The 14,952-nt window shown below is 36.2% G+C and overlaps 1 protein-coding gene across 2 annotated transcripts in view; it reads right to left on the reverse strand.

Annotated features, from left to right (window-relative positions):
- OPHN1 (oligophrenin 1) overlaps positions 1–14,952 on the reverse strand; it is a 268,509-nt gene that overhangs the window by 117,285 nt on the left and 136,272 nt on the right. For both annotated transcript variants that reach the window (XM_053699027.1, XM_053699026.1), the window contains exons 6-9: positions 7,962–8,063; positions 5,042–5,152; positions 4,838–4,942; positions 69–198 (exon numbers count right to left, since the gene is read on the reverse strand). In XM_053699027.1, coding sequence (XP_053555002.1) covers positions 69–198; positions 4,838–4,942; positions 5,042–5,152; positions 7,962–8,063 — 448 coding nt within the window. The remainder of the gene's footprint in view (positions 1–68; positions 199–4,837; positions 4,943–5,041; positions 5,153–7,961; positions 8,064–14,952) is intronic.

Here is a 14,952-nt window from a genome sequence, read left to right on the forward strand (position 1 = left end):
AGATACGATTGTCTATTAGTTCCTAATAATACACTGTGTACAGTCAGCATGTGTAAGAGACACAGTACGTTTCTCCTGAGCATACAGGTGTCCCTCGATGGTGCTCTGTCCCCGCAGCTTGCAGATCATGGCGCCATCCGTCATTCTCTTCTTTAGATCCTCCATCTCCTCTCGGGTGCTATTAAAGTGATTCCGGGTCTGTAGGTGGAGCATGTAAGAAGCAGTAAGTACTCGCATACAGATCATTCCCCTTGTGAGAGAATCAGTTTCCCTTTTCCACCTCCTTACTAATAAATCTATATTTAAAACAACCGCAACCCTCCTGTCTGTGTATGGCTCTTAAATGGACAGTAAAGCCAAAAATAAACTTTCAGGATTCAGATAGAGCATACAATTTCAAACAACTTTTTAATGTATATCTATTATATAATTTGCTTTGTTCTCTTGGTATTCTTAGTGGAAAAGCATATAGGTAGGCTCATGAGTAGCACTGCACTACTGGGAGCTAGCTGCCTAATGGTGGCTACACATATCGTCAATGGCTTACCCAATGTGTGCAGCTAGCTCCCAGTAGTGCATTGCTGCTCTTTCAACGAAGCATACGAAGATAATTTTATAACAGAAGTACATTTGTAAAGCTTTTTAAAACTGTATGCTCTATCTGAATCACAAAAAAATTGGTTTTATTGTTCTCTTAAATTGTAGATATCCTTTAATTATTCTCGTGAAACCACTGCCAAATAAATTCATCTCATATATTTCATCACAAATAAAATAAACATTTCATCCTCTATAAACTTTTTAAATTCATTAATTATTCCAACTAAAATGTAAGATGAGTTCTCAGAGTTGTGCTGGTTTGCAGCAGTTGCTAAACAACAATAAAATGCTTAAAGGGACACTGAACCCAAAATTTTTCTTTCATGATTCAGGTAGAGTGTGCAATTTTAAGAAACTTTCTAAATTACTCCTATTATCAATTTTTCTTCATTATCTTGCTATCTTTATTTGAAAAAGAAGGCATCTAAGCTTTTTTGGTTCAGTTCCTGGACAGCACTTAATCCACCAATCAGCAAGAACAACCCAGGCTGTTCACCAAAAATGGGCCGGCATCTAAACTTACAATCTTGCTTTTCAAATAAAGATACCAAGAGAATGAAGACAATTTGATAATAGGAGTAAATAAAAAAATGTGCTTAAAATTGCATGCTCTATCTGAATCATAAAAGAGAAAAATGGGTTCAGTGTCCTTTTAAATAAAATAATATAGAGAACATAAAAAATATATTACTAAGTAAACTACCTGCCTACTTACTGCATATCATACATAATGTCTATTAAATCTAATACCATACAAATTACTATGCACTTTTGTGAATTTTAATATGGATATTTGCAGTGGCAAAGAAGCCTCTAATTTTTAAAAATGTGCTCCTCCATAGAGTTGTAAAATACCCAAATAAACATTTTATTAACTCAGATACAGCTAAAGATTAATGTGTTGAACAAAATATTGTGACATAGTCTTTAACTGACATATACTGGACATTCTGAAGCATTTGTATGATATAGTGCTAGTTGCTGTGAATTATTGCACATGCTCAGTAGGGGCTGGTGCCTCAGAAAGTGTAAATATAAAAAGACTTGGATCAATTAATGGAAGAAAATTGGAAAGTTTCTTTAAAATGACATGCTCCAATATGAAAAATGAAGGTTTTATATTGACGTTTGTGTCCCCCAATGATCTGTTTACAGACTGGGGCATATAAAATTGTTTATAAATAACTCCATTAATTTTGTCATTTAAAATAGCTGCTTTGGCCTGTTGAAACTACCACTTATACTGAAAAAATATTACTTGATTATTCTCTATTGAACATCTATGTAAGCAAAAAGCAGAAAGTTGCAATCAAGTTTCCAATGGGGTGGAAGAGAAAGGTAATAAAATGTTCCTTTGCAATTGTTCTCTCTAAGTATTGCCCATTGTGTACAGACACAGAGATAAAATAAGGAGGCCTTAATGTATAGAAAGATATTCTTGAGAACAATAGATTGAGGCTTCAATGATTAAAAACAGCGGTTTAACATAAAAATAAACCTAAAGGAGCATTTTCCATATACTGTATGCTTTGTAGCTACTAAACAGGTTATTGGAAACACATTAAAGGGAAATTAATTTTACAGTATGGTGTCCTTTTAAGTGTAAATACCTTCATTCATGGATGCAATTACACTGAAGCAACCATCAGTGTAAACAACACTAATAGGTGCAAGTTTTCCACTAACTTTGCATGTTTATGTATAAATAATACGTTGTACCGAAAAGCAACATAGTAACAATAATTTTTTTAATATATTACATATAGTTATGAAGACAGAAGGATGGACTCTTGACTTCATTAAAGGGATAGGAAAGTCAAAATTAAACTTGCATGATTCAGATAGAGCATGTCATTTTAAGACACTTTTAAATTCACTTCTATCTTCAAATGTGCTTCGTTCTCTTGGTATCCCTTGTTGAAAAAGAATACAAACATATCCTACACTAGTGGGAGCTAGTTGCTGATTGGTGCCTGCACACATTTGTCTCTTGTGATTGGCTGACTAGATGTGTTCAACTTGCTGTTCCTTAAGCAAAGGATAACAAGAGAACAAAGCAAATTTGATAATAGAAGTAAATTGGAAAGTTGTTTAAAATTGTATGTTCTATTCAAATCCCGACAGAATTTTTTGGGATTTCCTGTTCCTTTAAAGTGAAAGTCAATTTGGATGAATTAGTGCCTGGTTTTTAATAAACCTATTAAAAACAAGGGCACTTTAATTTATCAAAATTGACATTACACTCCTTTTCTTCAAAAACGTACCTTTTAATCCTGTCAACCACTGCAGCGCTTCCGACGCCCATCGCAAGTCCTCTTCGCGGGTCCAAATTAATGAATTTGGCTTCCTCCAATCACGGCATTGCATCATGCCATGATCCCCCTGGGAGAACGCCGTGGTTGGAGGAAGCCAGATTCGTCATTTCTGATGTCAGAAGAGGCTTCCATCGCTGGAGCGGCCTTCAGGATTAAAAGGTAAATTTTTGAAGAAAAGGAGTGAAATGTCAATTTTGATGAATTAAAGTGCCCTTGTTTTTAATAGCATTATGAAAAACCGGGGCACTAATTCATCCAAATTGACCTTCACTGTAAGCCCTGTTAGTTCCATCTGAGAGGATTTAAACCCATTTGCAGAGCATGACTGACTTTATGCTAATGAAGGTAAATAAAAGCTTATAATATAATATATAATAAACCTGCAGGCTGGATGAAAATCTTTTTTTTATCATTTTTTTTTTATTTAAATCTTTTTTTTTTTTTATCAGATTTTTCTTAAATAAAATGCTTTTTGAGGAAAATATATTCTATTTAAGATACATTATAACCTAAAGGTTATTCGTCCTGAAATATAGATTTGTTTTTAATTATATAGCAAGAAGCTGTATATTCATGGCTATAATGTTTAATTTTTTTGGAAAATGAACTCCATGAATCCATTCCCAACTTCATGCTCTACCAGAGGTTTCTGTAGGATTATTTTGGGCATTTTTTTATCTTGAAGATATTATCACATATTATTGGTTTTGTCGTTCTAAAAACAGTGAGTTTGTGTCTGCAGAAATAACGCCCCTTTGTCAGAGCAAAATGTTTTTAAAAAACCCATACAGGACTTGTGAAATGGGCATTAAAGGGGCATAAAACCACAATTTTTTCTTTCATGATTCAGACAGAACATACAATTTTAAACAACTTTCAAATTGACTTCTGTTATAAATGTTTCTTCATTTTCTTGTTATCCTTTGTTGAAAAGCTGGGATGTAAGCTCAAGAGAGTGCATGTAGCAGTTTTGAAACAATGTTGTACATTAACAAGAGCATTAGATGGCAGCACTATTTCCTGTCATGTAGGGCTTCAGATATGTGCCCACTACCTATCTAGGTATCTCTTCAACAAAGAATAATATGAGAATGAAGAAAATTTGACAATAGAAGTAAATTGGAAAGTTTTTTAAAATTGTGTCCTCTATCTGAATAATGAAATAAATTGTTTGGGTTTTTAATGTCCTTTAAAAGGGACATAATCATTAAAGAAAACTATTGGGTTTCAGATAGAGCATACAATGTTCAGATTTAGTTCTATTATCAAATTTGCTTGATTTTCTTTGTATCCTTTGTTGAAGGAGAGCAATGCTCTACTGGGGCCTAGCTGAACACATTGGGTAGGACAAGCAGCTAGCTCACAGTAGTGCATTGCGTCTGAGCCTACCTATGTATGCTTTTTAACAAATACCAGATTGAAGCAAATTAAATATGAGAAGTAAATTGGAAAATTGTTACAAATTGCATGTTCTTTCTGAATCATGAAAGTTTAATTTTGACTTTACTGTCCCTTTAATGTCATTGGCCCCCTGTTAATCTATGCACACAGAATCAACCCATACTAAGTTGATCAAATATGAATGATTAACCTATTAAACTGAAGATAGTTCACCTCCCAATAATTTAATGCATTTCAATGATCTATCTATGAATATCTAATGAGATATAACCAAATCAGTAATGGTCTGATATAACCGGAAAAATAACCTGAAAAGTTATTATATTAAAAATGAACACCATGATTTAAATCAATTTCAATCGGTCTTACTGACTAGTGATTTAAATCAAAGCCACCCTGTATACAGCTCTTAAAAACCATGTTAGATAAAAGTGTGATGCATTCTCTTGACAAGCAATGTGTGAACAGGGTTACCAATGGTGATTTGTAAATTAAAGTATTAATAATGACATAGTACGTACATTTTGTAGGCTGAGCTGCAGCTGCTGTTTATACGGCAAAAAGTCCTGAGTGAGTTCAAAGGTCAGACTATTGGATGTAAAGAGGCAATGCAGGAATGCGAGAACCTGTAAAAAAAATCAGTGCATTATCTTGATGTTTGTACATATGGATGTATACATTGTACCTCAGTATTACACCATCTGTAATCCCTCACACTCACTCACCGGCTCAACAATGCTGAATTTCTTGCTCTCTTGCACCTCTTGAATCTGGTAGACATATTCAAGCGAGGATTCATAGAAATTCTGCCTCTCTTTATCTACCTGGACATCCGCCTTAAAGAGAAAAAGAACTTGCATTAACTCATGGGCAAGTAGCATATGAGCGTGAATTAGAAGTATTCTGCATATGTATATTTAGAAGGTTTAAGTAATTTATTCTTGAGTACTATCTTGGTGAATGTTAGTTTGACTTTAACACCCATTTATACAGTATTAACTATAACATAAACATGGTTATTAAGCTATTAAATGCCACTTTTTTTCTTACATGATGCAGATAGAGCATGCACATTTTGTACTTCTGTTTTCTGATTTTGTTCTCTTGGTAACCTTGGTTGGAAAGCATACCTAGGCAGGCTCAGGAGCAGCGCAATGCACTAATGGGAGCTAGCTGCTGATTGGTGGCTGCATGTATATGCTTCTTGGCATTAGCTCACACAATGCTTTTAGCTAGCTCCTAGTAGAACATTGCTGCGCCTTTAAAAAAGGATAACAAGAGAATTAAGCATTTTTAATATTAGAAGTAAATTTGGAAATGTATTTAAAATTGTATGTTTTATCTGAATAATTAAAGAAAAAGGTTGGGTTTCATGTCCATTTAAAAAAGTTATATCTGACAAAGAATGTACATTGTTACCTTTTTAAATTGCACGCTTTTATCTTACTAATAAAAAGTTTAATTGGGAGTGTATGTCCCTTAACAACCATAGACCCAACAAGTCTGCCCAATATTTCCTAAAAGTATAAATTAAACTAGTTCATAGGATAGCCTTATGCTTATCCCAGGCATTCTTAAAGTCCCCCACAGTGTTTGTCTTTACCACCTCTTGTGGAAGTTTATTCCATGAATCAATCACCCTTTCTGTAAAGAAGTGCTTCGACAAATTACTCCTCAATCTACTACCCTTCAGCTTGAAATCATGACCCCTTGTTGTTGAATTTTCCTTTTTTATGAAAAAATACTAAGTCTCAGCTTTATTAAAGGGACATTAAACACTTTTAGGTGGTAATATAAAATGATAAATCGTATATATAAAAAAACCTCTGCAATATACTTTCGTTATTTATTTTGTCCCCTTTTCCTATAATTCCATTTTTAAATTGTGAGCTTTTCAGTTCCTGTTAGAAATGGAAGTGTAGAACACTGTTATATTCCACACAGCCATTGGCTGCACATTCGAGTGACCTAGTTATAACTTTGGCCACAGCAGAGAAGGTAACCTAAGTTACAACATGGAAGCTCCCATTGTTTTATAGACACTAAAACTTTACATAAATTTTGTCACTATTTAAACAGCTAATGAAACTTTAAAAATTACATCTACGTGTTATTTTTAGACTAATCTTTTCTTTTAATGCATCATTCTATCTGGCATTTATTTAGTGTTTAATGTCCCTTTAAGCCTTTTAATATACTTGAAAGTTACTATCATATCACCTCTTTCTCTTCTCTCCTCTAAGCTATACATATTTAGGTCATTGAGCCTAAATATGTATAGCTGGTAACTATTATTTTTTCAGACCATGTACCATGTTGGTAGCCCTTCTTTGCACAGGTTTCAGTTTGTTTATATCTTTCTGAAAGTATGTCCTCCAGAACTGCATACAATACTCAAGATGAGGCCTAACTAATGATCTGTAAAGTGACACAAGAACTTTACTATTTCCATTGCAAATACCACTACCAACCAAGCATTCTACTGGCCTTACTCGTTGCAATACTACATTGATTACTTAATTTTAAATAAACTGAAATAATAATTCCAAAGTTCCGTTCCTCATTTGTAACAGTAAGTAAAGGGTCATTGAGTCTGTAATTAAGATTTGCATTTTTCTTCCCTAAATGCATAATCTTGCACTTTGCAGTGTTAAACTTTAGATTCAGTCATTTGTCCAATCCTCCAATTGTTGTATATCCCGTCTCATTTTTTCCACCCCCAGGAACATCTACTCTATTACAAATTTTTGTAACATCTGCAAACAGACATACTTTCCCCTGTAGCTCTTTGCTGATATCACTGATAAATATATTGAACAAAACAGGCCCCAGAACTGACCCCTGAGGAACACCACTAGAAACTGTCCCCTCTGCTGAATGTACTCCCTTCACTAAGACACTCTGTTTTCTATCCTTAAAGGGACAGTTTACTCAAAAAATTTCTCCCCTTTAATTTGTTCCCAATGATCCACTTTACCTGCTGGAGTGTATTAAATTGTTTACAAGTAGCTCATTTACCCTTATATTGGCATTTGAAATTGTTAATTTAGCATGTGGTATCCCCACCTATTCTGAAAGTTTGTGGCCGCGCGTACCAGCTATAGATAAGCTTTGTAAACACAGCCAGCAGAAGAAATTACACTCCCAGTGTGATAAAGCAGAGATAAGGTAATAAAATGTTGATTTTCCATTGTTCTCTCAAAGTATTGGTGTTGTTTTAAGGACAGATATAAGATAAAGAAGCAGGTATATGTGCACAATGTGATACAGTAATGAGATCTGATTATACCTACAAGCTCAAACTATTTTATTAGGCTGTGGCTTCAAAACACAAAATCAGAGCTTTAATATACAGAAATAAACCTTAAAAAGCTAATTTTCATACATTTTTTACTCTGCAGTTGGTAAAAAAAGCAATTGTAAACACATTAAGGGAAAAACTATTTTACAGTATACTGTCCCTTTAAGCCAGCATTCCACCCAGTTTACAATTTTTGAGTCTAGACCAAGGAGATATAGTTTGTGAATTAGTTTGTTGTGTATGACAGTGTCAAATGCTTTGCTTAAATCTAGATCAACTGTTCCACCCTGGTTTAATACTTTTGTTACATAATTAAAATATATTTCTTAATTTTTTGACCTCACCTCCTGAAGCTGGGTCTCTTTCTTTTTGGATGAAAGGTGTAGGTGTCGGTCCAACAATGAGTAAAACTTTTCACTATCCTTGTCAAATTTCTTCTTTCGATCCTGAAATATAAGGGAATAGCATAGACATTGTTGGTCAATTAAGAGGGTTCTAAACCAAAATATCAGAGAAAAACAAAGTTGGATTATAAATCTCTCTGGCCTAGATTTGGAGTTTTGTCGGTAACGACCCGAAAAACTAACGCCGGCTTTTTTCTGGCCGCACCATAAAAATAACTCTGGTATTGAGAGTCCACATAAAGGCTGCGTTAGGCTCCAAAAAAGGAGCGTAGAGCATTTTTAACGCAGCTTCAACTCTCGATACCAGAGTTGCTTACGGACGCGGCCAGCCTCAAAAACGTGCTCGTGCACGATTCCCCCATAGGAAACAATGGGGCTGTTTGAGCTTAAAAAAAACCAAACACCTGCAAAAAAGCTGCGTTCAGCTCCTAACGCAGCCCCATTGTTTGCTATGCGGTAACCCTTCCTACGTCTGCACTTAACACTCTAACATGTACCCCGAGTCTAAACACCCCTAACCTTACACTTATTAACCCCTAATCTGCCGCCCCCGCTATCGCTGACCCCTGCATATTATTATTAACCCCTAATCTGCCGCTCCGTAAACCGCCGCTACTTACATTATCCCTATGTACCCCTAATCTGCTGCCCTAACATCGCCGACCCCTATATTATATTTATTAACCCCTAATCTGCCCCCCAAAACGTCGCCTCCACCTGCCTACACTTATTAACCCCTAATCTGCCGAGCGGACCTGAGCGCTACTATAATAAAGTTATTAACCCCTAATCCGCCTCACTAACCCTATCATAAATAGTATTAACCCCTAATCTGCCCTCCCTAACATCGCCGACACCTAACTTCAATTATTAACCCCTAATCTGCCGACTGGAGCTCACCGCTATTCTAATAAATGTATTAACCCCTAAAGCTAAGTCTAACCCTAACACTAACACCCCCCTAAGTTAAATATAATTTAAATCTAACGAAATTAATTAACTCTTATTAAATAAATTATTCCTATTTAAAGCTAAATACTTACTTGTAAAATAAATCCTAATATAGCTACAATATAAATTATAATTATATTATAGCTATTTTAGGATTTATATTTATTTTACAGGTAACTTTGTATTTATTTTAACCAGGTACAATAGCTATTAAATAGTTAAGAACTATTTAATAGCTAAAATAGTTAAAATAATTACAAATTTACCTGTAAAAGAAATCCTAACCTAAGTTACAAATAAACCTAACACTAGACTATCAATAAATGAATTAAATAAACTACCTACAATTACCTACAATTAACCTAACACTACACTATCAATAAATTAATTAAATACAATTGCTACAAATAAATACAATTAAATAAACTAGCTAAAGTACAAAAAATAAAAAAGAACTAAGTTACAAAAAATAAAAAAATATTTACAAACATAAGAAAAATATTACAACAATTTTAAACTAATTACACCTACTCTAAGCCCCCTAATAAAATAACAAAGCCCCCCAAAATAAAAAAATGCCCTACCCTATTCTAAATTACTAAAGTTCAAAGCTCTTTTACCTTACCAGCCCTGAACAGGGCCCTTTGCGGGGCATGCCCCAAGAAATACAGCTCTTTTGCCTGTAAAAAAAAACATACAATACCCAAGCCCCCCAACATTACAACCCACCACCCACATACCCCTAATCTAACCCAAACCCCCCTTAAATAAACCTAACACTAAGCCCCTGAAGATCATCCTACCTTGTCTTCACCATACCAGGTTCACCGATTGGTCCAGAAGAGCTCCTCCGATGTCCTGATCCAAGCCCAAGCGGGGGGCTGAAGAGGTCCATGATCCGGCTGAAGTCTTCATCCAAGCGGGGCAGAAGAGGTCTTCCATCCGATTGAAGTCTTCATCCAAGCGGCATCCATCCGGAGCGAAGCGGCAGCATCCTGAAGACCTCCACCGCGGAACATCCATCCTGGCCGACGACTGAACGACGAATGACGGTTCCTTTAAATGATGTCATCCAAGATGGCGTCCCTCGAATTCCGATTGGCTGATAGGATTCTATCAGCCTATCGGAATTAAGGTAGGAATATTCTGATTGGCTGATGGAATCAGCCAATCAGAATCAAGTTCAATCCGATTGGCTGATCCGATCAGCCAATCAGATTGAGCTCGCATTCTATTGGCTGTTCCGATCAGCCAATAGAATTGAACTTGATTCTGATTGGCTGATTCCATCAGCCAATCAGAATATTCCTACCTTAATTCCGATTGGCTGATAGAATCCTATCAGCCAATCGGAATTCGAGGGACGCCATCTTGGATGACGTCATTTAAAGGAACCGTCATTCGTCGTTCAGTCGTCGGCCAGGATGGATGTTCCGCGGTGGAGGTCTTCAGGATGCTGCCGCTTCGCTCCGGATGGATGCCGCTTGGATGAAGACTTCAATCGGATGGAAGACCTCTTCTGCCCCGCTTGGATGAAGACTTCAGCCGGATCATGGACCTCTTCAGCCCCCCGCTTGGGCTTGGATCAGGACATTGGAGGAGCTCTTCTGGACCGATCGGTGAACCTGGTATGGTGAAGACAAGGTAGGATGATCTTCAGGGGCTTAGTGTTAGGTTTATTTAAGGGGGGTTTGGGTTAGATTAGGGGTATGTGGGTGGTGGGTTGTAATGTTGGGGGGCTTGGGTATTGTATGTTTTTTTTTACAGGCAAAAGAGCTGTATTTCTTGGGGCATGCCCCGCAAAGGGCCCTGTTCAGGGCTGGTAAGGTAAAAGAGCTTTGAACTTTAGTAATTTAGAATAGGGTAGGGCATTTTTTTATTTTGGGGGGCTTTGTTATTTTATTAGGGGGCTTAGAGTAGGTGTAATTAGTTGTATTATATAATTAGTTGTATATTTTTCTTATGTTTGTAAATATTTTTTTATTTTTTGTAACTTAGTTCTTTTTTATTTTTTGTACTTTAGCTAGTTTATTTAATTGTATTTATTTGTAGCAATTGTATTTAATTAATTAATTGATAGTGTAGTGTTAGGTTAATTGTAGGTAGTTTATTTAATTCATTTATTGATAGTCTAGTGTTAGGTTTATTTGTAACTTAGGTTAGGATTTCTTTTACAGGTAAATTTGTAATTATTTTAACTATTTTAGCTATTAAATAGTTCTTAACTATTTAATAGCTATTGTACCTGGTTAAAATAAATACAAAGTTACCTGTAAAATAAATATAAATCCTAAAATAGCTATAATATAATTATAATTTATATTGTAGCTATATTAGGATTTATTTTACAGGTAAGTATTTAGCTTTAAATAGGAATAATTTATTTAATAAGAGTTAATTAATTTTGTTAGATTTAAATTATATTTAATTTAGGGGGGTGTTAGTATTAGGGTTAGACTTAGCTTTAGGGGTTAATACATTTATTAGAATAGCGGCGAGATTCGGTCAGCAGATTAGGGGTTAATAATTGAAGTTAGGTGTCGGCGATGTTAGGGAGGGCAGATTAGGGGTTAATACTATTTATGATAGGGTTAGTGAGGCGGATTAGGGGTTAATAACTTTATTATAGTAGCGCTCAGGTCCGGTCGGTAGATTAGGGGTTAATAAGTGTAGGCAGGTGGAGGCGACGTTGAGGGGGGCAGATTAGGGGTTAATAAATATCATACAGGGGTCGGCGGTGTTAGGGGCAGCAGATTAGGGGTACATAAGTATAACGTAGGTGGCGGTCGGCAGATTAGGGGTTAAAAATTTTTTTTAGAGTGTCGGCGATGTGGGGGGACCTCGGTTTTGGGGTACATAGGTAGTTTATGGGTGTTAGTGTACTTTAGAGCACAGTAGTTAAGAGCTTTATAAACCGGCGTTAGCCCAGAAAGCTCTTAACTACTGACTTTTTTCCTGCGGCTGGAGTTTTGTCGTTAGATGTCTAACGCTCACTTCAGAAACGACTCTAAATACCGGAGTTATAAAAATCCCATTGAAAAGATAGGATACGCAATTTACGTAAGGGGATCTGCGGTATGGAAAAGTCGCGGCTGGAAAGTGAGCGTTAGACCCTATTTTGAGTGACTCCAAATACCGGCGGTAGCCTAAAACCAGCGTTAGGAGCCTCTAACGCTGGTTTTCACGGCTACCGCCAAACTCCAAATCTAGGCCTCTACGAGTTACTGTCCAATAAAACACTTTCGCTAAAGAAGTCAACCACATAAGCAGGAAAAAAGAATATACTGATGTAAATTCCAAACAAATTTAAAAATTCAAAATATCCCCCTAACAACACGAAAAAAGTAAATTCTGTCAAAAATCATAATTTATCTTTGTACAAATAGCCAAAATATATTGGCAATCTCAATTAAGCTGCTAAAATTAATGAAACAAGCAATAGTTCCAAAATAATGAAAACATTTCCACTTACATACCTACACATAAGTCAGTTTGTGCTCTGAAAAATAGTACACATATTAACAATTTATACATGTATATACTACAGTAAAACTCATAAATAAACTTATCAACAACATGCCAAAATAAAAAATAAATGCAATTTCACTTCGAGAGATTGAATTCTCTAGAGAAGTCTCCATTGGGGTTCAAAAAGCTAAAATGTAAGTAAAATAACCTCTACATATAATACAAAGTGACCCACAGAATGCAAAACACAAATAAATATAGCAGCAAATATGTTCTGTTTATAAATAAGGGAAATTGCTGCCTAAACCTATAATAGCAGCTGGATAGAAAATCTAAAATGCCAGCTTTTCATGTGCTTATAATACTCATTCTCTTCATGAACTGGAAGTAGTACCTATGCCCCTTTCTTCAAAGTTTCACTTAGGATAAAATCCTGAACACCTCAATCTTCACCTTCTCCTGAAGAGGCAAAGAAAAAGACAGGAATATCAGAGAGGTGAGTGGGATTAAAAACTTGTAGAATCTTTGGGTAGCTTTGCCTCCTCCTGGTGGCCAGGAGTTGAAATCCCAGGAGTAATGACTCAGACTCTCATCCCCTTATGAAAAAGAAATTAACATTTAATACAGAAACTTTTCTTTAGAAATTGGGCCCAGAATAGTCACACATTTAAAAATGTGTACTTCTTAAAGAATGAGCAAGGAAAACTCCACAAAGTCACTTAACACAAATCATCGGAAGAAACCTTTGCTTCCACTGCCCAAGGCGTGAAAAATGCAATTGTGTAATGACATTTAAGCTCTAACTGCAAAGGTGCCATCATCACTTTACAAGCTTAAATTTGTAGTATCTGAAGCCAAATTGCCTTTACAATGTTAGATGTAAACCATGTAATTATTAGCAGTTTGATAACGTTATTTTATCTGTTCAGCATAGATGCCTAAGATGCACAGCTTCACATATAGTGGCTATTAATAGGACAAAAAGAAAAATGATTGACACGAAGAGGCATACATTGATTTTAATTTTGACAATGACTTCCTATCTTCCTAATATGTTTGAATGCAGGTTTTCCACAACATCCTTAATTAATTATATGAGAAATTAATAATATCATATATTTTTTAAATAATTTTATAAAACACATTTTTTCAACAAGTGCAAACATAAATAAGTTAAGTTAAGTTTTTTTTTTTAAATCACTTTTAAACTGGATTGTTATGTTGTTTATTAACATGTGAACTTAGCATGCAGAACAACTTTAATATTGTTAAAAACCAAACAAAAAACAACTGTGATAGATAAAAAAAAATGCGACTTGAAATAGGAAAAAACATAAATTATGCTTACCTGATAATTTCCTTTTCTTCTGATGGAAAGAGTCCACAGCTGCATTCATTACTTTTGGGAAATAAGAACCTGGCCACCAGGAGGAGGCAAAGACAACCTAACCAAAGGCTCAAATACTCCTCTTATTCCCCTCATCCCCCAGTCATTCTGCCGAGGAACAAGGAACAGTAGAAGAAATATCAGGGTGAAAGGTGCCAGAAGAATATAAGGACGCCCCACATAAAATTACGGGTGGGGAGCTGTGGACTCTTTCCATCAGAAGAAAAGGAAAATGTCAGGTAAGCATAATTTATGTTTTTCTTCTTAAATGGAAAGAGTCCACCGCTGCATTCATTACTTTAGGGAAAACAATACCCAAGCTATAGAGGACACTGAATGCCAAGGCGGAAGGGTACATAGGCGGCCCATACTGAGGGCACCAAGCCTGAACTTCTACCCGAGGAAAAACACTGCTTTGTCCAAAGCCGAGAAACTTTAAAAAGGAAAAAGCCGACTCGACTGAGCCAACAGTCCTCCAGGAGACACTGTCGCCAAAAAAAAGCGCCCTCCACTACTCATTTCCACAAATGAAGGAAACACCAGCCTAAACCCCCAAGGGAACATGGCAAGGGAGAACCAAGGAAACAAAAAGGTCCCCTAATACAAAAGAGAACACCTCCACGAGTGAGTCCAGCTCACAGAGGCCCAAAGGGGCCCAAACAGGGAAAGGAGGCCACGCCTATAGCAAGCGAAACCCAGGATAAGACTGGACACAGAGACAGAACAGACGTCTCCCCAACATCCTGCAAGTACGGATTGCAACTGAAAATGCAAAGTCCTCCCAGTGTCAAGAATAGCAAGGCATTCAACCATGAAAAAGTGTGTAATGCACCCAGGAGAGAACCCCAAGTTTGAAAACACAGAGTCCATAACAGGATGACATAGAGGATACTTGCAAGGAAGCAGTCATGCAAGAAACAGACCACAAAAGTAACCCCCAGACAGAGGGCACGCTCCAGGCAACCTAAGTCGCCGGACCTGTACACAGGTCCCTAAAAAAGGGGAAACCAAACCTCGATTGAGGCCCCCCGAGAAGAAAGAGTAAACTCTCTTCTGAAATCAATGGAGCCAGTTGAATGGAAAATCTATACCCTAGCAGACTAAGCTAACAGGATAGACTCAACA

This window comes from Bombina bombina, chromosome 1 (genome assembly GCF_027579735.1).
Source record: "Bombina bombina isolate aBomBom1 chromosome 1, aBomBom1.pri, whole genome shotgun sequence".
Taxonomy (NCBI): Eukaryota; Metazoa; Chordata; class Amphibia; order Anura; family Bombinatoridae; genus Bombina; species Bombina bombina.